Here is a 26,060-nt window from a genome sequence, read left to right as displayed (position 1 = left end):
CGACTGATCAGCGCCTCCGCCGCTGATTGGTGGGAACAGGTCACATGGGTAACTTGGACCTATCGTTGGAGAGAGAGATGAGTGAACGCTGAGAAAGAAAACGCTCTGCTTCGCCACCCATGGCCACGTCATCTGAGCGCAAACAGAAGCGGTGGAAAGGCAGGCATATGAGCAGGATGTAAAACCGCACTGATGAATGTTCATTGATAGGAAGTTTAAATAATGTAGTCAAAGCTCACAACTAATCAGTAATCCTATTGGTGTAAGTTTAAAATTATAAAATCGCTAGCCTAATTAATTAAACGTCGGTTAGCTAATTAAAGACCCTTGTTATTGGTCACCAGGCTTCCAAAATACATTTAACAAAAACCTAAAGGATTAGTTCACTTTCAAATTAATATCTGATAATTTACTCAACCCCAAGTCATCTAAGATGTCCATGTCTTTCTTTCTTCAGTCGAAAAGAAATTAAGTTTTTTGACAAAAACATTCCAGGATTTTTCTCCATATAGTGGACTTCAATGGAGCCCAAATGGTTGAAGGTCAAAATTACTGTTTCAGTGCAGCTTCAAAGCGTTCTACGCGATCCCAGACGAGAAATAAGGGTCTTATCTAGAGAAACCATTGCTCATTTTCTACAAATAAATAAATAAATAAATTTTAACCATAAATGCTCATCTTGAACTAGCTCTATTCTTCTTCTCTATTAGAATTCCAGCATTGTAGACACTATGCTACTAAGTGTATTACTGCCCTCTACAGGTCAAAGTTTGAACTAAATTGTTATATACTTGCACTAGCATATTGTATATAGTTCAAACTTTGACCTGTGGAGGGCAGTAATACACTTAGCAGCGTCTACACTGTTGGAATTCTAATAGAGAAGAAGAAGAGAGCTAGTTCAAGATGAACATTTATGGTTAAAAAGTATAATTTTTTTTTTTTTGTAGAAAATGAGTGATGGGTTCTCTAGATAAGACCGTAGAATGCATTGAAGCTGTAGAACGCATTGAAGCTGCAATGAAACTGTAATTTTGACCCGTTTGGAGGCCATTGAAGTCCACTATATGGAGAAAAATCTTGGAATGTTTTCATCAAAAACCTTAATTTCTTTTCAACTCAAGAAAGAAAGACATGAACATCTTGGATGACATGGGGGTGAGTAAATTATCAGGAAATTTTAATTTGAAAGTGAACTAATCCTTTAAGTTTACATGAAGAGCTTATTTCCCCCAAAATTTTTGACCTAAAATATTTACTTTAAGCAGCTCTGAGATTTTAAGCTAATATTTAGGCCTAAATCATTTAACAACAAATTTGTTCAAGGTTCTCTGTCAGATGGTCACATGACATGCAGACAAATCAACACACTAACCCCCTGCTGTTCCCTCATGAACCCCCAGGGATTTTTAAAATTCTCTTTGGGAAAACCCCTGGCCTATAGGTATTTTTGTTTTGTTTTGTTTGTTATTTGAAATGGGACAGGTAGCATAGCATGTTGGCTAATAACTAATTATATGCATTTGTCTTGCAAAGTCCTTGATAACAGGATGATTTTCCTAGCCTTTTACAACTCCAACACAGCATTTAAAGAGCACAAGAAATCAGAATGAGACTTTTGTGCTTGTCATTCAAATCCTAGAATGATATTGTCCCTTTTCCTACCTGTAACTGACTAGCAAGCAGCAAATCATGATTCATTAATGATATGTTGCACACTTTCTAGATCCCCTGCTATCTGCGTATGAAGCACACATTGGCATTGACAATACTCTGATGATCTGCTCCAAAAATATAATTATTAAAAATATCATTTGATATGAATTCTGTCATTCAAAATTACCAAGACACTTTCTCTTTTTGTTTTTCATTCTCATTTTTGTCAGCCCCTCTTTGCAAGTCTTTTTTATGTCACAAATGCTACAGTATTTAAAGTCTCTTACTCATTTTGTAGGTTGAAATTTCAGAGTATTTGATATCAGAGTGATGATTTTAATGGTTTTATCATGGGACAGATAAGTTCACAACCAAACAAATTGTGTACATGAACCTTAAGTACTACTCAAATATACCACAAACATGGCGGAGAACCATCCTCATCCTCACCGACTTGATGAGATGCCTGTTGGTGCTGCTGAGACTGATGGAGGGAGAGAGAGGGGGAAAAAAGCAAGAGGAGCTTCTGAAAGTGGCCCACTCTCCATTTTCTTCAAAGCAGAGCTGAGAAGGACTACCAGAGTGAGGCTGGATTTATCATTTAATAGACATTTACAGGTGTTATACATTTGGCCACAAGCTTGGCCAAAACTTTCCATATATGTTCTGGATACATGACTGGCATGATATGACTGACCTCTGTCAAGTCAAGTCAAGTCAAATTTATTTATATAGCGCTTTTACAATTGGTAATTGTTTCAAAGCAGCTTTACATATTAGAAGCACAGAAAAAAAAAGGGAAGTGGTTAAAACTGTACAAACAAGCGTGGTAATATGTAACATATACAAGATGGTGCTACATTAAGCCAATGTCGGCTGACTTCCAGGGGTGGAAAAAACCCCCTAGGAGAAAAACCCAGCGTGCTAGCACTGGGAAAAAAGTCCTAGGAGGGAAAAAACCCCTTGGAAGATATATATATGTAAATGTATATGGAGATCAAAATCTGAATTGTACATTTTTATTATAGAGTTTAAAAATCGATTATATATAAATATATGTAAGCGGATACGGGGATCCTGGGCTACGTTGTAGTCAGGTCCAGACGCAGGTTCTCCATCTGACCTGGATACGGCCTGGATCCAGCACCCGGCAAACCTCAGGATAAGCAGAGAGACAGATATTAGCGTAGATGCCATTCTTGTTCTGATGTACAGGTATATCTAGTGTTATAGGAAATGTTCTCGGTTCCGGCCGACCTAATTATTGCAGCGTAACAATCCTTTAACGGATTTGAAAAATGTTAATGTATTGATAATGTGTTATGTGTATGCAAGAGCAAAGAGATGTGTTTTTAGTCTAGATTTAAACTGACAGAGTGTGTCTGCTTCCCGAACAATGCTAGGAAGATTGTTCCAGAGTTTAGGTGCTAAATAGGAAAATGATCTGCCGCCTTCAGTTGATTTTGATATTCTGGGTATTATCAACTGGCCTAAATTCTGAGATCGCAATAAACGTGAAGGACTATAATGCATTAAGAGCTCACTTAGGTACTGGGGAGCTAAACCATTTAGAGCTTTATAAGTAAGTAGCAAGATTTTAAAATCTATACGATGTTTAATAGGGAGCCAATGTAATGTTGACAGAACTGGGCTAATATGGTCATACTTTCTGGTTCTAGTAAGAACTCTAGCTGCCGCATTTTGAACCAACTGTAGTTTGTTTAAAAGCCGAGCAGAACAACCACCCAGTAGAGCGTTACAATAATCTAGTCTTGAGGTCATGAATGCATGAACCAACTGTTCCGCATTTGTCATTGAGAGCATATATTGCTCTGTGCACATTGTTAATTCTTGTTATTGTTTTGTCGATCAGGTGGCTGTGAAATTTTCAGTGAAGGGACCATATTTCAAAGTGGTGAGTAGACTGCACTCCTATGTTATTGATTCACAGCCACTGTTTTCAATTTATAACATCTTATATTAATGTTAATCACAGGCTACAAAATTTTTTGTGAACTCTGCCTCCCTATGGAGATCAGCCTGATATTAATGGCCAATAAGGCCCAGCGTTCCTCAGATAATTAAATTGCTGGAGTGGCAGGACAACAGACCACTACTTCATGATTATGGAGCGGCCCTTGCCTTGCATGGACTTGTTGAGCTTCATGAGCTCCACGCAGGAAGACTCAATGAGAGGACAGCAAGACATGTTATGCAGCAGATCATCAACGCTGCTAACATTTGCTGCGAGTGCGGCGTCTTCAACCAGGTCATCAAATTGAAGAACCTGGTGATAAACCAGGACACCATGGAGGTCAAATCGATTGACTTCGGGTGCAGTGCACTCATGAAGAAATCTGCTTTCAAAGTCTTCATTGGTATGTTTTATAAATTGCTTTATTAATTAGCTTACAGAAATGTATCATATTCAACTTGCTGTGGACGTGTATTAAACATCAGACAACATAAAGTCTGTCGACAGTGTGGACACTGGACACTACTATTCGGAATGAATTGAATAATTAAAATATATATATATGACCTACATTGATTCATATTAAAGCTTAAGTTATTGAATCAAAGAGCAGTGAGTGATTTTCTCTTTTTCTCTTGTTGTTTGATTAACTACTGCTGCCCCGCTAAGAACCATATATGGTTTATGTAAATATACTCACCAAAATGGTTCTTTTCGAGGTTTATTGCGCTTAACTCTTTTTAACATCAATAAGCTCCCGCACTGTATTCTCATAACAAGTCAATAAATTTACCCTAATGGGAGAAATTCGGTATATACTTCAGACATTACAATGTTTTTATCAAAGAAGTGCATACTGTTTACAACAATTCTGAATTTACAGTTACAACACCAGTTACAGAAAACAGCTATTTAGATTGATCTTTCTTGGTGTGAATCCTTCTCCTCCTATGCGTCTGTCTCATGCCTTCAGTGACTGCACAAACTCCCTGTAATAATAAACATAGGCATTTGTTTTTCTCCAGAGCTATCTTTACTTGCAACATGTTACACCTAGTACCTTGTATCTCTTATGAAAATTCTTTGAAATCTTAAAATTAATAATAACTAATATTCAACCATGACATCACCTTATGATATTTGGCAAACCAGGGTCTTTATACAGCCCATTATGAAGATATCCAAGCGATCCTTTAAATGGTACCAGCTTGACCCGTTCATCTGAGTTCTGGGCCTTTTTTGCGATTCTATAAATCTGAACCAGAATAAATGTAATTTAAAGCAAAGATGTCCAAATGATTTTTTTACAAGGTAAATTAAGTTTTATACACACAAACTCAAACCTCTTGAGCTGTGGCGAAGGGTACTAAATGGTCATCTTCAGCATGGAGAATCATAATGGGAGTCCTAATTTTCTGCAAACTATCAAAAAAAGAAAGAAAAGTGAGATGAAAAATGTACATTAATTTTTCATATTTAACATAACACTGGCATACTATTCCAATCACATTTCTACTCATATTGTTAAATATATATTAATTACTTTAGTGAAACAATGTCACATACTTCTTCTCAGTTGGAAATTCCACAATGTTGTTTTTCAGTGGATTGAAAAGGAAGAACTGAATGTATGGGAACTTCCAATAAAACTGGAGAAAAATGTACCAATCTATGATTAATGACCCATATTATCTTGTGTGGTTTGTCCATGTAAATATAAATGAACTTTAAATTTCATCAGAATTAAAATGTTCAGATTTCAAGTACATTTTACTTTGTATAAAAATACCAATTACAACGCTGTAAAAGGAAGGGTTTTTAAAAATATTTAAAAATGATCAATAAAATAAAAATATCTCAAATGAAAATATCTGAAACCCATTTGTCAGGAGTTGTTTTTCCATGATTTCTAAGATCCTAAATGTTACTTACCCAGGAAAAAGGGTGTTGAAAAACTTGATTAGGTGCCAATCGCCCAGTCAGGAATGCACCCTCAAGTATTATTCCATCAAACTGTTTTCCTGTCAAGAAATTTGCAGTTTTTTTATCAAGATACTTTCAAGAAACACCATTCCTTACAGTCAGGAAATGTATAATTACAATATGTGAAGTGTTATACGTTCCTCATGTCTTGTTCGGACTTTTGTGTTACTTCCTGTTTCTGTGCCATGTTTTGTAGTCCCTTGTAGTTTTATTGTGTTATTAGTTCCCTGATTGTTCCCAGGTGTGTCTTGTTAGCTTGTTACCCATTTTTTATATACTGTATAGCCCTTGCGTTTCCCTCGTTCCTTGTCAGTCGATGTTTGCTGTGGATTTATGTAGACGGATTGTGCCTCAACTCCCTGTGTTACCAGGTTTTCCTGTTGTTGCCTTGTTTGTTTTTCAATAAACTCCTCGCATTTAGATCTGCGTTTTTGCCACACGTTACATCAAGCTTACTATGCTATACAATGACAAGTGAAAGTAAAAAGCAAGACAACAACACTGAAGAAACTCTAAGACAAATAAGAGCATCAAAATAAGCAAAATTCTTACCTTGCTCCAGTAATTTCACTGCAGTGTTAGTTGATACACTATTGACAAAAGAAAAATACTACTGTTATACTGTATATGTAATATATAATTTACAGTCATATTGTATTATCTTTGTTTCTAATATATTTATAGAAGTGGCAAAAGTCAATAAAAAGCAGATTCTACACACCCACTACCAAGCGAGTGCCCCCACACACACACCAGGCTGTTTCCACTGCGTGCCTTAACCCAGTCGTACAAGTATAAGGCATCAGTACTCAGACCGGCCTCTGTAGGTTCCCCAGTGGAGTCCCCAAAACCTAACAGATTTGAATACATTTAAGTAAGCAATGGAAAAATCATGAATGAAGTTTAAAATGAGTTCCAGTGATTGTGGGCTACAGTGAAGTGACAACATTTTAACCCACCTCTGTAGTCCAACACCAAGACGTGATATCCAACAGCACTCAAGACCTGTATGGCCAAGACACTTCAGTCATTATCACCATTCACGTTCTTAGTCTTTCTACATAATGAATAAGTGAGTTTGCTCACATTTGCAATTCCAATACGATGGGGTGCAGATCTGTATATTGAGGTACAAAAGTCATGACAGCATCAAGACAAAAGCAAATTATTTACATGTTTTTTCAATAAAATGCAAAATGTATCACTTTATTGATTTAGAAGAGAACTGATTTTAAATAGTCTATATCACCATCAAACAAGACAAACTGCAAAGGAACTCAATGTGATACTTGTATTTAAGATAAACAAGTTGATAATATCATGGTAGTTCTTACACACTTACAGTTTTTATGCTTGGTTACATTGGACTGTGACATTTTGTTTAAATAGTGAGGTTGCGAAAGGGTTGAAAGTTAATGTTAAGTGATATGCTGCAGTTGCCCATCCCAGTTTTTACTAAGGTAAAGTACAAAGGAGTGTGAAGTTCAATGCACAAGTTCAGTGTTTATGTATAAGTAAAAAATATATGTAGGCCCACTGATCAATGCTAAGAAATTGTTCAGACGTTGCATAGTGTCTGTTTAGCATATCAAAGGCCTACAAATGTAATCTTTAGTAAAAAGTGATTCAGAGTCTTAAAATAAAAAGTGTTCTCTTGTGTTTTAAGTTGATTAAAAGGTTTCCTGCCTGTTACCCCCATTGCCATGGAGGTAGATGAAAATTGGTGATCCATCCCCCAGAGCTTTCTCATACCACTCTAGATTCTGCCCCTGCGCCTCCTTCCATCTATGTTCAGGTACAGTATACCTATAAATTAGTTACGTATAATGCAAGAACAAAGAAAAAGAAAATATTGACAACCTCAATATTTGTTATTGTTGATTCATAGTTTATATTGTTGTGTGCATATGTAACATGTAGTTGGCTTAAAACTAACCACACGCCCACTCTCACTCCCTCCTCGGGTTTGAGGTAGATATTTATAGTGTGATTGAGACCTATATCTGAAGGTCGGCTGAGGTCAACATAGTCTGGAGAAATACACAAATGAATTTACAGGAAAAATCCATAAACTACAGTACAATACATCAATATTGGGGAAAAAGTTGCATACCAGAGAAGAGATACAGAAGAAACGGTACTGTTGCAGAAAGCACGCACACTGAAAGAAGTCCCATTTTAGTCCAAGTCCACACCCACTGAGATCTTAAGAAGAAAATGCACAGAATCTGGGTGTAAAAAGTTCTGATTAATTCAAGATGTGGTGAAGACAAATGTATTGTTAAACCAATGCAATGTGTTTTAGTCTTTGCCTTTGCTTACAACTCAACTTTGTAGTTTAGTACATAGTAAATAGTTAACCTTAGTGTAGTGTAACCTGCATAGTTTTACCTTAGTTTTATTCCTGATTTCTTGTGTTGCCTATACACATCAATGTTTTTTTTTTATAAACTTTGCAGATTTAAAGTAAAATTCATAGTCACATTTTAAAGGTTCTTTTCTTTTACAACCATATTCAGGACTTAATGATACATCTGTTAGACATTGCCTGATTTTGTTGCTGTTAATTTTATGCAGTTGTTATGCATGCAGTCACAAACAAAAACAGGTCTATGCTGAATTACTTTTGAAGAAGTCAATACAGCAAATGTGACTTGCCTTGCATGCTCATTTAAATCCTTAGGTTTCTGCAATCTTCCTGCAGACTGAATTTTTCTTTCAGATGTATTGATTCTTCGCTTCATTTTGAAGAGAAGGGAACACTCTCAACGTTTACTTTAGACTTTGGCAATACTTGACAAACAAACCATGCAACTCACGGAAGTGGTTGGGTGTAAAGAGCAAAGAGCATGGACTGGGCTTATGTACACATTATAATTTTTTTTTTTTTTTCACTCAAGACATGCTACATAATTTTGGTGTGACTTATGAATATACACTGCTCTTGATAGGCTTTATTTATTTGATCAGTTATGAAAATAAAGTAAAACAGAAATAAATATTCCACTGTGTAAAGCAATGTCCAAAAACAAATAAGCATGTTTGTATAGCCATATTTTGCAAAGTATACACATATTGAAACACATTTTTTGTGTATTTTATGGAGAATAACCCAGTTAAGGTTATATTTGTGATACCAGCCTTCATTAGTAATTTTAATGCTGAAATTCTCAATCAGAAGATTACAGTGTCATTATTCATATTCAAATTTTTTTTTTTTTCTCGCACAAAGCACACTATTCCGCAAAAATGTATCTCTTGGCTCTCTTTTACCATCCAGATGGCTAAAGTTCTGGCAAGGTTCTCTCAAAGTTATTAACAAACATTCTTCCAGTAATAATGTTTAAAAATATTAGCAATAATAATAATAAAAAGTATAAAATTGATGTAGCGTATGTTATGTATTCATCATTCATGGAACTTTTTTCTGAAACATTTAGTTGAATTTTACTTTTTTAAACGTTACTACTTAATTGAGATGGTTCAGAGAACATTCAAAAGTAACATTCCCATACTTGCAAAATAACAAAATAGAGAAAACATTCCCTTAATGTTTTATCTAACGTTCACATAAATCGTTTGAAAACATTTAACAAACTGGATGTTTTGAACGTTCTAAGAACATTCAAATTAAAATTTTAATAACTCAATAGGAACTTTAGCAAGATGTTCAAGAACATATTTTTTCCACATCTCTTGGTGGCTTACTTTTACATCTCTTCTCTTCTAATGAACTTTGGCTTTTGTATAAGTATCAGGAAGTACCATTAATATATAGGCTGCATCGGAAAACCTAGATAGCTGACTTGCTGCCTCGCTGCCTTGTCAGGCAATGACTTGTAAGGCAACGTTTGTGCATGAAGGCACCTCATGAAACTGATTTCGGACAGACTTCTTCTGAGGCAGCGTAACAGTTTACTGATCTACACTACAGCAAAATAGCGCGAGCTTTGGTGAGAATTAAACAAATATTTAATTACTACAGTAGTAATTTCTCGCTAGAAATTACATCAAAAGTGGAAATGTTGGTCAGAAACGTGCATTTGCTCACAAACTGACCACTAACCGCAACTTTCGGACGCCAATTTTTTTCTCTCTAGCTTTTCTAGCAAAGGCAGCGAAGGAGACCGGAAGTGAAGCTAACATTGGATTTGGACGTGCCTTGATGCCTTCCTACCTTGAAGGCAGCATTTTTCAGTTTTCGGACGGAGCCATTGACAAATATATTAATTTACCAAAATTGAAAAGTTGAATTATTTAATTAAAGTAGCTTATTTATAAATAGAGAATGTTTACCTACCTATGTTAAACCTGTTTACCTCCTCATTCTGTATAACAGTTACTGCTGAAATAATTTGAGGAAAAAAACAGGAAGATGAACCTTTATTATATATTTTAAGCGTTCGAGAGCCTTAACTACATCACTTCCTGCTGCTGACGTTGTCGTTGCTACAAAGCATCATTCAGTGAAATGGCTGAGAGTTTAATGTCTGTCAGAGGAACATTGTAACAGTTCTGAAAGCGACTTCTGTTGGTTAACTTCTCTGGTTTAATACTTGGTCTTTTGGAGAACCAACAGCTAAGACAAATTACACGAACGTGCTCGCGCGCTAAATTCAAAATGACTTTCGGATTCTACAGACAGTTTTCTGTTTGCTAACATTTAACATCCACCACAACAACGTCAAACATGCTTTTGCATTGCACTGAATCCTTTGCACACATTTGACGTGACAACTGACAGGAAGGGTCTTCATATTTACCATACTCACATATGTAAGTATGTATTAATGAGATAGATAACATTATTGGGTTGAAAACATCCACGTCCAAGTTTTAAGAGTTATTCTCCCACACATCCTTATTTATTATTGTCATTTAGTCTGTTTTCATTTGTTGTTTCCCCACAGAAACATGCTTCGAAGAACAAGAACAGCAAAGGTGTATACAGAGCCAGCGACGGATGATGAATCTGATGACACGTGAGTTCATTTGCTTTGCTTTCACAGTCCAACTCATTTTGTTCAAAACAGCTTCCAAAGAGACTAAGATGCAACACTGTGCAGTAAAACAATCTTTAGGCTCTTTCTGCCAATAGATTAACAGTGTTGAATACATGCTCTTGAATTTTAGGTAGTGACTGTTACAAACCTTTTTCTTAATGATGGAAAAAATACAAGATCGTCTATTTCTTATTCTCCCTGAATTCTGGATATAATAGAAATCATTTCTTGTTACAGAACAGGCAATCAAAAAGATGACAGTGAGGGGTTAGATGAATGGTTGCCAAATTTAATTGGCAAAGGCAAAACTAAAGGAAGGTGCCAGAAGGGGACAGATGATCCCGTTGAAAAGAAAAAAGTCACCAAGAGGGTGGCCAAACCTAAAGAGCCAAAACCTAAAGCAGAGAGGAAGCCAAGAGCTGCACGGGTTCCTAAAGCGAAGAAGGAGAAGACTAATACAGAGCAACAAGCTGAGGATGCAGTTCTACCGAAGCCTGAATCACACCAGCATGTGACAGTCAAAGAAGAGGCAAGTTTTTAGTTTTTGACTCGGCAGCAGTAACTGTCTTGTAATAAGTGTACTGTAATTTTCTCTGCATAAAAGCCACCGCTTTTTTCTAACTGACTAATTACTAAATATGATATACCCTGACTCATGTCAGCAGTGCTAATATAATTTATCCAACACAGACATCATGTACTCAAATCACTTACTTCATTGGGATGTCTGGTGATTCTATAATCTATGTATATTCTATGTTCTCTAATTTTATCTATTGGTTATTTGGCTAAATTTGGCATTTTTCAGTACATACACTGCTATTCAGAAGTTTGGAGTTGGTAGCATTTTTTGTTTGTTTTTGAATGAAATTAATTTCTGTAATAGCAAAGAGGCATTAAATTGATCAAAAGTGACAGTAAAGTCAGTAAAGAAGGTTTTTTTTTTTTTTATTCAAAAAAAAATAAATAAAAAAAATAAATCAGTTTCCACAAAAAGATTAACCAGCACAACTGTTTTCAACATTGATAATAATAAGAAATGGGAATTTCTGAAGGATCATATGACACTGAAAACTGGAATTATGGCTGCTGTGTATTCAGCCTTGCTATTACAGAAATTAATGACATTTTATAATAAATTAAAATAGAAAACAGTCATTTTAAATTGTATTCATATTTTACTTTATTAATGTTTTACTGTATTGTTGATCAAATAAATGCAGTATTGGTGAGCAGAAGACACTTATTTAAAAAATAATAAAAAAAAAATCTTTCTGACTTTTGAATGGTAGTATATCTTGACAATGACATTAGTTTTCACATCAGCAGATGTCAGCAGTTCTAATATATAATGTACTCAAATTGCTTTTGTTCCATTGCCTTATTTTAGAGGTTGTCCATCAACTTGAGCAGTGAGTTCAATAATAATGCAGCTGTCCCAGGAGATATGCTTGATGAGGGTCCATCCTCCAGCCAACATTTCCCCAATATGAAAAAAGAGGAGCCAAATGACAGCTTCACCTTTGAGGAACCGGCTCAAAAGAAGCAGAAGACCACAAATATGCCCCAGGGAAGACCTATAAAGCTCAAATCTGACAATTCCTGTGTGGAAGACTTACAGATGAATTGGGATCCCATTCGGGTGGGTTATTAATTTCTTGAGACATGAAATAGTGATTGACTCTGTGTTGTTTTTGAAATAGTTTGATAAAGTTTGTTAAATGTAGTATTAATCGCTATATTGTAAATCCAGTCTTTTTCTTCTCACATAGTACAATAATAGCAACTCAAATATTTCAAGACTGTTTATTTTTTTCATCCCATGTTATCCCATGTAGGTTCTTGCTGAGAAGACGGGTGTGGAGCAGTGGGTGTGTATGAATATTGCACAGCTCTTCCAGGGGGAGAACACCATTCCCTTCATGGTGCGCTATAGAAAGGAGCTGATTAACCATATGGATGCAGATGCTGTTCGAGACGTGCAGCTGACTCTTGAAGAGTTACGGTAAGACTGGAAGGACAAGTAAAAAAAAAAAAAGACCTGAATGGATTTTTTTTTTCCTTTCATTTTCAGAATTATCTACTAATTAGTGCTGACTTTATATTTTAAGTAACAGGTTTGACATACTTTAATTTTCAAGGAAACAGAATAAGTGTTTTGGTTTGTTGCTGGATAAAGTTTTTTTATTTAATAATTTTACAGAAACTGGATGGATGGATTTATCTGTATATCCTGACTGCTTCCTTGCAATTAATTAATCTATATGAAAATGCTTTTAGCAGATGAATGTCTTCAATGACACAAAAAGCTGATATTTGAATATGGCTATTAATTGGCTTGAGTTACCTTGATTAGGTTGCTAAAATCAAGTGTGACCTCTAGATGGCAGTAGAGATCAAGCTGAGTAATGAAAAAAAAATTGTTCTCAATGGAAGTGTCATTTTTATTTTTTTTTTTAAAGAAATTAATATTTTTTATTCAGCAATTATGCATTACATTGGCAAGAAAACCTTAGTAAATTACCCTGCCTGATTCATTTAAATAGTCTCTTCCAATAAATTTTGCGTTTGAAAGGGAAACGCCTACAAATGCATATGCAATAAGGTAAGCTGCAAAAATAACCCAGTCTGTGCCTTTTTCAGTGTTAGTTTTTCACTGTGCTTCTTTAGTAAACTGACAATATTTTTTTTTATGCCAAAAGAGGGTTTGCGCTGGCACAAGCTGTTAATAAATCTGGCCCTTAATATATTAAAATAGAAAACTAATTTTAAATTGCATTAATACTTCACAATGTAATTGATTTACTGTATTATTGACCAAAGAAATGCGGCCTTGGTTCGCATAAGAGACTTCTTTCAAAAACATTAAAAAAATTTTGAACCGTAGTATAACTTGATAATGTAACAGACACTTTTCATAATGAGAAAGCAAACTGAAAAGCAAACAGGATCAACTTAATTTTTTGCATGTGTCTTAGGTCAGTGGCCAAGAAGAGCAGATCTGTTACTCAAACACTAAAGAAGGAGGGAGTCCTTACTTCAGAGCTGGAAATGGCTCTGAAGAACTGCACAACAGCTGATGAAATAGACCATGTGGTGAGAACAGAACAAGCTTCTCAGCTTATTTACTTTGAAATAAAATTTTGATCATTTGGTGAGGTTTTTGTCTGTGAGGGATGTAATAATAGCCTATCCTTTTGTGTTTTCTTCAGTATGCCCCCTATAAAAAGGGCAGCAAGTTGTCCAAGGCCCGGCGAGCTAAGGAGCTAGGATTGGAACCTGTTGCGCTGGCTCTGCTTCAGGCACCCCAGTCACTGGACCTGCACTCTTCGATCCAGCCCAACACAAAGGGTATCAGTCCTCTCTGTATACTACTTGCAGCAAGCTGCATGTTATATTGGTGCTTGTATGCCAGAGGCCTGTTGCATGAAGCTAACTGAACAAACTCTGAGTTTCAGAGTAGGTTTATTAGCTGTGTCTCATTTCATTTAATTTCGAAGGCTGCATCCTCAAGAGGACGAATCCTGTGAAGGATGCAGTATATGGAGTGTTCTTAGCTAGAATTAAACAAGACGTCCTTAGTAGGACACACAGGCAGGAAAGGAAACCGAAAGTATATCGTTGCTATGCCAACGCGTTCACGGCAGCTTTGTTGCGCTCTCAGCAAATTAATGAAAATTATTAATACATTTGTAAAGTGATTTGAAAAGAAAAAAGAAAATACTTGTTTTATTTTGGTTAATGCTTGAGGATCTTATGTACAACAGAAATATGTTACAGAGACAAAGGAGGAGGATATTAAGAAGAACAAAGATTAAATCAAAAACAAGCTTGAAAATATTTCCATTTTAACACCCTATTTTCGTTTGTACATGTATAGGCTATTTGCCGACGCTGACATTTAAAAAAAAAAAAAAAAAGATTAAAATAAATGCGATTCAAAGCATCTGCAGCAGCAAAGGATACACCTCATGCATCCTCCGAATTCCTGTGAAAGAAGGATGCATTCAAAGGTTGCGTTCGGAGAGTCCTACTTATTTTTCTGAAATGATACAGCCTCAATGATGTATGCAACCTTTGAATGCGACCTCTGGAGGATGCAACCTTCGAAATGAGACACAGCTATTGTTTGAAATGAGTTTATATCAGGTTCAGCGGGCTCACAGCAATGCTCTGTGTAAACATTCTTTGGCAACTGAAGTGCCAATCACATGGAACATGGAGGGCATCAGTTTGATTTACTTTTTGTGAGAGAGCCGGCACTGTTGAAGATTATGAAAAATATCATGAATTTAAATGCATTGATAAGGCAGGAATAAACACTGCTGCTGCAGCGAGAGTTTGAGAAGTGTTTGAATCAATGCATGTGTCAATTGAATTTAAATAATTTTTAGGTTCACAAAGAGCTCAGAATAATACATGTAAGCTTAATCTGTTTAAAAGCTTTATACATTAAAGCTTGTATATATTTTTAAATATAATCATTACATTAGTTGACAATTAATATGAATATGTTATTTGAATTATACAAAATTAAAGTTTATTAAATATAAACAATAAAAAATAAGCAGCAAAAGACGGGCAATTTTGTGTCTAAAATTTTTACACAATAAACTGCTTTAATTTGGAGCAATCGAGATATAGGTGGAGTTGCTTTATTGCATCCAATATATGTCACTTTGCTCACAGCTGATTGGCCTAGTTTTGGTTTGCAATCTCTAACCCAGAATAAAACCTGCTCCTGAGCAAGGGTGCTTTTCCCAAAGCCAACTATGGTCGCAAGTTCCGTTGTTACCAATACAATTCAACCGAACTTGCGACCGTAGTTGGCTAACAATGCTTTTAGGAAACGCACCCCTGGTTAGCCGTGTAGTGTAAGTTACCATGCCGGTGAACGCTGCTAAACACCGTCTTGAGCCCAAAAACTGGAGTTTGCTCAAAATAATCTCAAACATAACTGGGTAGGAACTGAAGCTGCCTTAATGCAACAGACCTCAGATGCCACAACTTGAAACTGATTTGTGGTCCCAACATTGCCTCCTTAATTTCTATATCAAATAAAAAGTGATAAAAGGCATTGAGTCAGTAGAGGGCAGCAAAGGACTTCAATTGTGATATTTTTTTTCTAGCTATTTCTTCCATTTATATGCATTCTTATGGATTCGTTGTTATACATAATGTTTTCATATATTACCCTATAACTATGTGGAATATTTGTATTGTACAAGTTTGCAGGAGTCGGAACTATTCAACGCTTTCAACCAAAGCAATGCAGTTCTCATACGTTAATGCAGGGTCACTGATAACTGTGGATGTTATGTGACATTTCAGCTGTTTCACTTCCTGTGTGTAGGGTTGTCGACCCTGAATGAGGTGACCACGGGTGTTCAGGAGATCCTGGCAGATATGATTGCAAAGGACAAAGAGACTCTCACCTTTGTCCAGTCACTGTGAGACACTTTAGCAAACCCAATATTTTCTCCTACTCTCAAGTCCCTCTTAATTATCATCTTTCTATTATATATGCATCTATCTGTTTGTCTTGCTCTCTTGTCATTATGCATCTCCCCTTACATTTTCTAACCTGTCAGTCCTAATTATGTGTGTATGTTTGACTCTGCATATATGTATGCTCTCAGGTGTGACAGGAGTGCAGTGACCATTCACTCATCAGTGTCTAAAACAGCCCTGAAAGAACAGCAGCCACAGGAGGGCAATCAGAAGAGCAAACCGAAGGACATTGCCAAGTTCAGCCTGTATACTGACTTCACCTGCGATGTCCAGCGTATCCAGCACCATCAGGTATAGTCACCTCTTATCTTGTTCCATACCAGATTGTCTGTGCAGACAGGACACTTTTAGATCTATAAACATTTTATTTTTATCTTCCTTTCATTCAGAGATTTGAATATCATGCGTTGATGTTGCTTTCTTGGAAAATTGCACAAATGTTCCACAGTGAAATGTTATTTCATTATCTGCATAATTAACATAATGATATATTTTCTAAATAATAAAATGTCAGATATGATGACAGCATTTATTGCCATGGGGTCAAAAATTAGGTTTCTTTTTCTTTTGGTCCTTTTGTCACTTTTATCAGTGTGAATAGTGGAGAAAGGACAGCAAATAATTGGGAAAGGAAGGGGTAGTGGGTCTGGGAAAATTATGATTCGAATAAAAGGCAGTAATTTTTTTTTTTTGTAGATTATTATATATAGTATTTTTTTATATTTTTAGTTTTCATTTTCATTTTAGTTTAAGTTTTACAATTTTTTTTTTGTTGTGCTTTTGTCATTTTTGTAGGTTTTTAAATATTTCTCTATATCTTTCATTTATTTTTTAAAGGTGCCGTAGAACATGTTTTCAAAAGATGTAATATAAGTCTAAGGTGTCCCCTGAATGTGTCTGTGAAGTTTCAGCTCAAAATACCCCATAGTTTTTTTTTTTTTTTTTATTCATTTTTTTAACTGCCTATTTTGGGCATCATTAAATATGTGCCGATTCAGCATGCGGCCCCTTTAAATCTCACGCTCCCCGCCCCCAAGCTCGCGACTGCCTTAAACAGCATAAACAAAGTTCACACAGCTAATATAACCCTCAAAATGGATCTTTACAAAGTGTTCGTCATGCAACATGTCTAATCGCATAAGTATGATATTTATTTGGATGTTTACATTTGATTCTGAATGAGTTTGAGGCTGTGCTCCGTGGCTAAAGCTAACATTAAACACTGTTGGAGAGATTTATAAAGAATGAAGTTGTGTTTATGAATTATACAGACTGCAAGTGTTTAAAAAATTAAAATAACGACAGTGTTGTCTCCGTGAATACAGTAAGAAACGATGGTAATTTTAACCACATTTAACAGTACATTAGCAACATGCTAACAAAACATTTAGAAAGACAATTTACAAATATCACTAAAAATATCATGGATCATGTCAGTTATTATTGCTCCATCTGCCATTTTTCGCTATTGTCCTTGCTTGCCTAGTCTGATGATTCTGCTGTGCACAGATCCTGATTTTACTGAAGATACTGGCTTGTCTAATGACTTGAACATGAGCTGGCATATGCAAATATTGGGGGCGTACATATTAATGATCCCGACTGTTATGTAACAGTCGTTATGTTGAGATTCACCTGTTCTTCAGAGGTCTTTTAAACAAATGAGATTTATATAAGAAGGAGGAAACAATGGAATTTAAGTATGTAATTTTCCATGTACTGAACTCTTGTTATTTAACTATGCCAAGGTAAATTCAATTTTCAATTCTATGGCACCTTTAAATAATTTAAGTACCTATTAACTTAAATTAAAATTAATTTTTTTGTTTTCAAAATTTATTTTAGTCAGTTACTAAGTCGACACTTTATTTATATTTTATTTGAACCTATTTCAATTAACGGAAATTATTGGTTGTGTTACTCTTCCTGAGGAAGGCTTGTGGTGAAACGGGTAGAAAACCAACAAATCACAACATTCATCTTTTCTGAATCGTTAAAATATTGGTGCCCGGGACTTAAAATGCCAGCACTACGTATTAACACTACCAGTCAAAAGTTTGGACAACCACATTTAAAGTTGTTTAAAGATCTTAATTTTTTAAACCTCCCCTCTCATCAAAATGCTTTTGCTAGTTTTGTAGACCAATATAAATTGTGCCTGCATATGAATTTCTCTTTTGTAAATGAATAAGTTGGAGTGGATAGTAGTGTCCAGCATATATACTCACTCCTATGCAAAAAGCATCTCAGGATACAGCTCATTAAATCTCTGCATAGGGTGGACACTTTGAAAAAGCTGAAATGTAATAATTTTGATTTAACATTTTTAGTCACTACATAATTCCCATACTTGTGTTATTTAGATTTCATGGCTGTTCTATTATTCTAAAATAGTATGAAAGTCATAATAAACAATGAGTAGGTCTGTCCAAATCTTTGACAGTTATACACTCGAGCACAATCCTCTATTCCACACACACTGACAGTGTTGTTCCATATAAACAGGTCGTCGTGCCACTCTTCAAAGCTCTTCTGTCAGCGCAGTTTAACTGAATGTGTTTGTGTCAATGGCGTCCCCTTCCCCCTCTCTCACTTCATGGCTACCCGCTTACTTAGAGTTGGTTATGGGCCACATGTCACAGTGACTCAGTCATCCTTTTCTCCCTCTATTCGTCTCTCTCACCCTCTTCCCTGTCCCCCAGTCATTCCCTATCTCCCCCTCTTAACATATGTGACACGTCCCCATCCACGTGCCTGTGTATTAAAGGCTAGGATTGACAGACACTGCTTCATGATGACAGCCGCTCATGGGCTCTGTGAGGAAGGAGGGGGATCAGGGCGTGAGGGTGAGAGGGAGAGAGACAAAGAGCGAAAGAGAGGCTGAATGAGTGAGTGAATGAGTGCTGGCGAAATCTCCTGTGAAGCATACAGTTTACCCGTTGTTAATCTGCTGACGTGGTTTGTCAGTGAGTGTTAATTTGAGTTTGCCGTGACCTGTGAGCTGTCACACTCCGGCTAAAATGAACCTTTTCGTGGTTTTGCTAAGGAACAGTGTGGAATGTATTTTGACAGGAGGCATGTGTATACACACATACTTGCTTGTTTAATTTAACACATCAGTTGTGAGAGTGTATTAAGGACAGATGTGTGTGCGTGTGGGTTCCACACGCATATCGAAAGGGTGAACCGGTTGGTGAAAGGATTTGTTGGTCTTAGTGATGCCATCATTAACAGAGGTTACATTGATGCTTTGTGTAAATTAGGCAAAATGTATGCATTTTTATTCAAGTTCAACTCAAAATCGAACTGTCTACACTAGTGGTGTAACTGACTGTTGAAAAATGTTACATATTGAAAGATGAAAGATAAAAAGATGGGGACAGAAGCATTCAGAAAATAAAACTTCATTTGATGAGTTTAAATACATTTTATTTTAACTTAACTTATTTTAAGTTAATGAACTCATTTATAGTTTATATATATTTACAGTTGTGCTCAAAAGTTTACATACCCCCTTGTAGAGTCTGTGAAAATGATAATTTTAACAAAATAAGAAGGATCATAAAAATTGTATGTTCTTGTTTTATCTAGTACTGTCCTAAATAAGCTATTTAACATAACAGATGTTTACATATAGTCCACAAGAAAAAATAATAGCGTAATTTATAAAAATGAACCTTTTCAAAAGTTTACATACCCTTGATTCTTATGCTGCCTTCATGTGCTATCGGAATTATCGTAAATACGAGTTTCCTAGGTGAAAATTGCACACGAACGCCCTCTGATGTCGTGTTTACCGCTGGGAAGTTCGGAAATAATTTTGATACCCAAATTCATGAGATGGGCGTGCCATAAACTTTAAACATGTTGGAGGGGAGAACTACTGTTGTGACAGGTGTGATTTATAAGTGATTTATGATTTCTGCTCATTCCGAACAACACGTAATCACTACTGCTAAAGTGGGAATTGTTACCTGAGTGATCAACCAGGTAACAATAGTTGTTCATGAGTCCCTAGTTTGTCCTGAGCAGTTAAACTGTCCAATGTTTGTCAGAAAAATCCTCTAGGTCCTGCAGCAGATTCTTTGGTTTTCCAGCATCTTCTGCATGTTTGAACCCTTCTCAGCTGTTGCAAAACCTGCAAACATTCACTGATGCTCCAGAAGGAAACACGGTGCATTAAGAACCAGGGGGTGTAGACTTTTTTAATTGGATGATCAGGATAAATTGTACTTTTTTTGTCTTCTGGGAAACATGTAAGTATTTTCTGTTGCGAGAGGGCAGTAATAAATGAAAAATATGATCTTTTAAACAAAATAAGAAAAACTTACATATCATCATCCTGTTCAAATGTTTGAGATTCAAACAATAAGACTAAACGTACTAAAGCAAGAGATCATATTTATTTTGTATGGAGAATGATCATTGTTGTATTTTGAGCCCCATGTTGTGTATGTTTGTTTTTCTGTACATGCAAAGATAGGAAGTGAAAAGTTCACCCTTTCTTTCTGTTTTTGTAGAGGCCATCCTCTATTGCTCTGTTCCATGGCAATGCAGTTGCCTTTATTTGGAGAAAAAATATTGAATCGGAATAGCTCACTCTTTAAAATAATATTCATTTCTGTCGCTTACATTCCTCATATTTTTCCAATTATGATTTCATTGTTTTTGAGGAACATGATATGTTGAATATTTAGACTAAACTTTTCCCCCTTCTCTGTTTTGAAAATGTCATGTTTTGGACTGGCATGTCTTACAGCAGGAGAAATACGACACTAAACTAAATCTGAAAAAATGGGTTTTTAAAATGGCTGATTTTTCTTATTTTTGTCTTTTCAGTGACAAGTGTTAAATTGAATCTTTATTTTCTGCACACATTCTCTTTTTTTTCCAATTTATCAACTTTGTTTGTATGTGACAAACAAAAATTTAATACTGGTTGTGTGATATGACAGACAAGAGTGAATTTTTTTGTGTGGCCTGTTTTTAACAGCTGTTTTTTTGGGGTAGAAATGTGTCCTCCATGAATATAAAAAGCCATACTTGCTTGTATTTTTAGGGTATGTTTGTGTTTTATCAGTGTAGTCCTGCTGTGGTTATTTTACACATGGCATGATTCAGACCATTTGGTTTAATGCATGCATTACTATTAATATTATATTATTATTAACATATATCCAATAACTACATAGGGCTAAGTTGGAAATGACACAGTGTATGGAGAAAAGTTTGATATTTGTTTTGACATTTCCCTCATCTCATACAAAACTTCAAATGCGATAAACATCGCATGAGAAAACCCAAGTAAACAGCTGCCTTAGGGTGTTGAAGTGCCAAAATATGGAAATATAATTTTCATCATATTTCTGGCTGCATTAATTCACGTCTTGATCGGGCCATTAGATGTTGAACGATGCAGAGGGGGCGGATGCCTGCTCTGTGGTGGGGTGTGTGTTTGTGTAGGGGGTTGGTGGCATTTGTCAGCTTGGTTCTTCCGCTTGGAGTCCAGATTGATGGGTCATCTTTTCCTTCTTGTTTCCTTTCAAAAGGTTTTCCTCAGAAAAGGTCAGATACTTAAAACTATTTGCTTCACAGCATGTCACTTCCCCTTACAGGGTCAGTAAGGGAAAAGTGAGAGAGGCACAGAGCTTTTTGGTGCCACACGAGTACGTCTTAGTGCGCACTGACTTGTTTTAGGAAAGAACGGGAGGGGGTGGTACCGACGGTGCACTACCGTGCCTCGCCTTGTGTCGGCTGTCTCTACAGGTTACTCTCTTGTTTCAGACGTTAGCCATTAACCGTGGGGAGAATCTGAAGATTCTGACAGTGAAGGTCAACATCCCCGACTGGGTGAAGAATGACTTCTGTAGGTGGTGCGTCAACGTCAGGTCAGCACACACCCAACAGTGTTCATACATGCACCACACCTCATCTTCTTACTTTCTTCCTCATGGTCTGGCCCAATGCCGTTGCCTGTTTGATGAGCAATGGGTTGGGAACTTGGACTTTTACGATGCCAGGGGTTAAAGATTATCCATGGGTTTTGATACAGATGTAGCTCTTTCCAATATGCCTCAGACCTTACTGCTTTAAAAAAAAAAATGTTTTTGATAATGTAAAAAAAAAAAAAAAATATTGGTTTAAATTTATTTAGTGCATATTAACCCATTTATCTCGATATACTGTAAAAAGAAAAGATCATATTGGAAGCTCAACCTAATATTACACAAATTAAAAAACTCTGGGTTTGGAAGTTGCATTAAATATAATAACCATCGACATACTACATGAACAAATGGTAACACTTCGTGTTACCGCATTAATTTTTTGATGGTCCGCATTCATTTTTTAGTTACTATAAGTAACTTTGCAACTACATGCCAACTAGCAGCATTAGAGTATTAGTAGACTGTCTGCTTAATATCTGCTAACATTTTATTTTTATGGTCCTCCAACAGACATTCTACAGACATTCTAAGTACCTTTGCAACTACATGTCAACTTACTCTACTAACCCAAACCTGACAGTCTACTAATACTCTAATGAGAGTTAGTTGACATTTAGGTCAAGTTATTTATGGTTAGTAGAATGTCTTAAGTGGATCAACGAAATAAAGTGGAACCAAAAAAAAAAAAGGTTTTAATAAAAAATCATTAGTTGTATTTTAATTGTAATGTAACATTTTTCTCATATTTGTTTTATAAGTAATTACTTTAATTTGAGGGAAGTTTATTTTTATTTAATTAGTAATTAATTTATTTTAGTGATTTTTTTTTTTTTTTAAACATTTTACATTAAAAAGTTGTTCTGCCAAAATTTATTTTTTTTTTTCATTAAAAGAAATATTTCAAATGCAATGAAAAGCACCTTGTTCTCAAAAAGATAATTAGTTGTGTCCTTGATTACTTACACATTTAAAATTATTTCCCTGTAGTTAGTACACAATCATGTCAGATTTCAAATACACTTATAAGTGTTTTGTTGTTTGGGAAGGTGTATGAGTATGTGAAATGTCTATCAAGACTATATCTGCTGTTTGACTTGCAGATGGAGGCCACAGGGATTTGCACAGCCAGAAATCATGAAGATTTTGAAGAATGCTGCTGAAGATTCCTACAAGAGATTCATTCTGCCTTTTCTCAGTCGAGGCTACAGGTTTGTTCTCACAAGATAGTTGAGCTTATTTTCTTTACACTGAACACAAAGATGCATTGCCGCCTCTTTTTCTTCTTGTCCCAGGACTAAGTTGACTGCTAGTGCAGAAAAAGAGTCCATTGCCATGTTTGTTCGTAATCTGCGTCAACGTCTTCTGATGTGTCCTGTGCGTGGGAAAGTCATCATGGGAGTGGACCCAGGGTTTCACCACGGCTGCAAACTAGCAATCCTGTCCCCTACCAGTAAGACACCATGTGTAAATGTGTAATGAACTTGGATTAAATTGTATATGCACACAAACACAGACATAATATTGTATATTATTAGTACAAATTAAAAGAACTGTTCTTACTGTTCTGTTTTTTTTTTTACTTAGTTAAAAACAATTTTTGTTGCTGATTTTGTTTTGTTTTTAATTATACATTTTTTTCCATTATTCTTTGATTAAAAAGTTCAAATGAACTGAATTTATTTGAAATACAATTTTTTTTTTCAAAATAAAAAAATAAAAGCATAAAAATGTGTCCTTGCTGAATGAATGTTTTAACTTCTTTAAAAAAAGTTAAATATATATATATATATATATATATATATATATATATATATATATATATATATATATATATATATATATATATATATATATATTATATATATATATATATAATCTTTCAAGTTTTACTTTTTCTTTGGAAGAATTCAGATTTTTTTTTTTGTAATGTTTTTGAAAGAAGTCAAAAATACCTGCACGATACAGATCATGCATGTCTTTTTGTCAATTGGTTTTAAAGGTTTTGGGAGAAAATGAAGAAAGATTAATTTTCTTTGTCTTAATATTTTACTGTAATATTGTAATCAATATGTTTTATTATAACTTAATGTTGTTTATTTATTTTATCTTTTATAATATTTTTCTAGTTTTTCTTTTGGCTGTTAACTAACAATCTGATTAATAATCTAATTGTAATGGAAAGTTATGGTAAATTTAAGCTGATGTTTTGAAATCTTTGTAATCAACCAACATAGTCATAAAGAACTTTTGCCTCTTAATTGTAATTGCTTTCAGTTTAGTGCAACATAATTTTAAAGTTGATGAAGGAGAGTGTCTGATTGGCAGGTGTGATGAGAATGCCCATTGTGTCCTCTCAGTGCGTGGAGCTGCACGCTGTGCCCTGTGTGCCCCGCGTCCAGGCGACTGATCGGCCTGGCGGGTGTGTGTCAGGTGGCATTGCCATATTTGCCCTCTGCCCTGCAGCAGCACCACACGCAAACCCAGCTTGACTGTGACATGTCTGTGGGTGTGTAGTCACATGACCTGTCGGGCGCTTGAGGTGTCTATTGCTATTAGACTGCCTCTCTCAGGCTGACAGAAAATGGTAGCCGTATTGTCTGAGGAGAGGGGAACAAGGTGGAGACAAGATGATACCTACATGATGATGATGTATTGTTAAGTTGATTTCCACACACAATCTAGTCACATGTGTCCTCTACTGTCCTGACATATCTCCTCTTTTTATTCTTTCCTCAGGTCAGATCCTGCACACAGATGTGGTGTACCTCCATGGCTTAGCTAAACACAAAGAGGCAGAAAAACTGCGCCATCTCATGTTCAAACACAGGTATTACAATCATAGTGATGACACTGAGCAGTTTGTAGGCACCATAAAGATCTATGAATAACTTGATATTTTTGTTCTCCCACAGCTGTCAAACCATTGTCATAGGAAACGGCAAAGCATGCAGGGAGACTGAAGCCTTCTTTACAGACCTAATTAAACAGCGCTTCTTCAACCCAATGGATGTGTCCTACTGGTATGACATTTCCCTTTTTAAAAAACAGAACAGACCACTGAGCAGTACAGCAGATGTTATTCTCCTCAGAGTTGCTTAGCAGTTTTTGGCTGTGTTTGTTTGAGGTCACATCAGGCTCTTGTACAGTCTTAGTGCAATTGCAGCTTGAAATTTGAAAATTTTTCATCAATAAACTCTACAAAGAGAGAAAATAGCAACTGTTAAGCAAGGTACGCAGAAAAGGAGCAAAGGAAATGGTGCCGGTCTGGAATGTGTTACTCTTGTGGGTTTTAAATGGTATCTGGACCTTGTTTGACTGTCTCTAATTAAAAACAAATATTTCTCACCGCCCTTCAAACCAAACCAGTCCGACGTGTTTTCCTCCAACCCAAATAAAGACTGGATCTGGGATTGTCTCTCTCTCCTTCTAGCTAGACTCCTGTTTGTTGACTTTTGGTTCTGACTGGAGAGCTGCCCAGAACCGCTCTGAAGTGGCCGTTTATGGCGTACGCTGATGGCGGTTTTCATTAAAGCTCTCCGCATCCCTTAGCGCAGCTCAGATGGGTTGCCAGGTCTGCCTCAGTGGTTCTCTGCAAAGCATGATGTGTCAAAATTGACATTCAAGGCACTCCACAAGTGGATCCATTTCAACCTACATTCTAAAATGAAAGTGGAAGATTTGAGATCTCCAAATTGGCAGTGCAACGTCGACTGTTACGGCGGGCATGCCAGACAGTTTGAACTTTGTTTCCTGTCCTGGTAGTCACAGCCAAGTATTTGTACAAGCAGGGTGCGAGTTGAAATAAAATAAAAACTGCATGCTTAAATGTTCCATTAAGTGGAGAAATGGATCTAGTAGCTGTATTTGCGTGAAATGCTTGAACACGCTTGTTGTATTCCCCATTTGTAAGTCGCTTTGTATAAAATTGCCTGCTAAATGAATAAATGTAAATGTAAAAGAAACATGGAGCAGTTACATGTATAT

At 35.9% G+C, this 26,060-nt stretch overlaps 2 protein-coding genes across 8 annotated transcripts in view; one reads left to right on the top strand and one right to left on the bottom strand.

Annotated features, from left to right (window-relative positions):
• Window positions 1-3,213: 3,213 nt before the first annotated feature.
• On the bottom strand, window positions 3,214-10,002 carry LOC137020019 (lysophosphatidylserine lipase ABHD12-like). Of its 5 annotated transcripts, none has more exons than XM_067385198.1 (14): window positions 8,273-8,425; window positions 8,006-8,035; window positions 7,728-7,819; window positions 7,551-7,644; window positions 7,301-7,420; window positions 6,701-6,731; window positions 6,574-6,619; window positions 6,336-6,435; window positions 6,167-6,204; window positions 5,564-5,652; window positions 5,198-5,280; window positions 4,975-5,053; window positions 4,762-4,886; window positions 3,214-4,620 (listed from the first exon to the last, which is right to left on the bottom strand). In XM_067385198.1, the coding sequence occupies exons 1-14, from the start codon at window positions 8,356-8,358 to the stop codon at window positions 4,593-4,595; spliced, it is 1,041 nt and encodes a 346-aa protein (XP_067241299.1). In that variant the 5' UTR covers window positions 8,359-8,425; the 3' UTR covers window positions 3,214-4,592. The 5 variants fall into 5 exon arrangements, with proteins under 5 accessions (XP_067241299.1, XP_067241296.1, XP_067241300.1 ...); XM_067385195.1 differs by having other exon boundaries at window positions 6,336-6,465; window positions 8,273-8,424; XM_067385199.1 differs by lacking the exons at window positions 8,006-8,035; window positions 8,273-8,425 and adding an exon at window positions 9,915-10,002 and having other exon boundaries at window positions 6,336-6,465.
• A 70-nt stretch (window positions 10,003-10,072) lies between these two features.
• Window positions 10,073-26,060, top strand: part of srbd1 (S1 RNA binding domain 1) — a 74,747-nt gene continuing 58,759 nt past the window's right edge. For all 3 annotated transcript variants that reach the window (XM_067386097.1, XM_067386098.1, XM_067386099.1), the window contains exons 1-14: window positions 10,073-10,390; window positions 10,525-10,596; window positions 10,855-11,146; window positions 12,008-12,259; window positions 12,456-12,622; window positions 13,596-13,713; window positions 13,830-13,968; window positions 15,971-16,067; window positions 16,257-16,419; window positions 21,913-22,016; window positions 23,177-23,284; window positions 23,369-23,526; window positions 24,813-24,903; window positions 24,989-25,096. In XM_067386097.1, the coding sequence (XP_067242198.1) occupies window positions 10,529-10,596; window positions 10,855-11,146; window positions 12,008-12,259; window positions 12,456-12,622; window positions 13,596-13,713; window positions 13,830-13,968; window positions 15,971-16,067; window positions 16,257-16,419; window positions 21,913-22,016; window positions 23,177-23,284; window positions 23,369-23,526; window positions 24,813-24,903; window positions 24,989-25,096 (1,865 nt within the window). In that variant the 5' untranslated portion in view covers window positions 10,073-10,390; window positions 10,525-10,528. The remainder of the gene's footprint in view (window positions 10,391-10,524; window positions 10,597-10,854; window positions 11,147-12,007; window positions 12,260-12,455; window positions 12,623-13,595; window positions 13,714-13,829; window positions 13,969-15,970; window positions 16,068-16,256; window positions 16,420-21,912; window positions 22,017-23,176; window positions 23,285-23,368; window positions 23,527-24,812; window positions 24,904-24,988; window positions 25,097-26,060) is intronic.

This window comes from Chanodichthys erythropterus, chromosome 5, assembly GCF_024489055.1.
Source record: "Chanodichthys erythropterus isolate Z2021 chromosome 5, ASM2448905v1, whole genome shotgun sequence".
Classification (NCBI taxonomy): Eukaryota; Metazoa; Chordata; class Actinopteri; order Cypriniformes; family Xenocyprididae; genus Chanodichthys; species Chanodichthys erythropterus.
The sequence above is the reverse complement of the archived record's forward strand: the minus strand, read 5'-3'. Positions and strand labels throughout refer to the sequence as shown.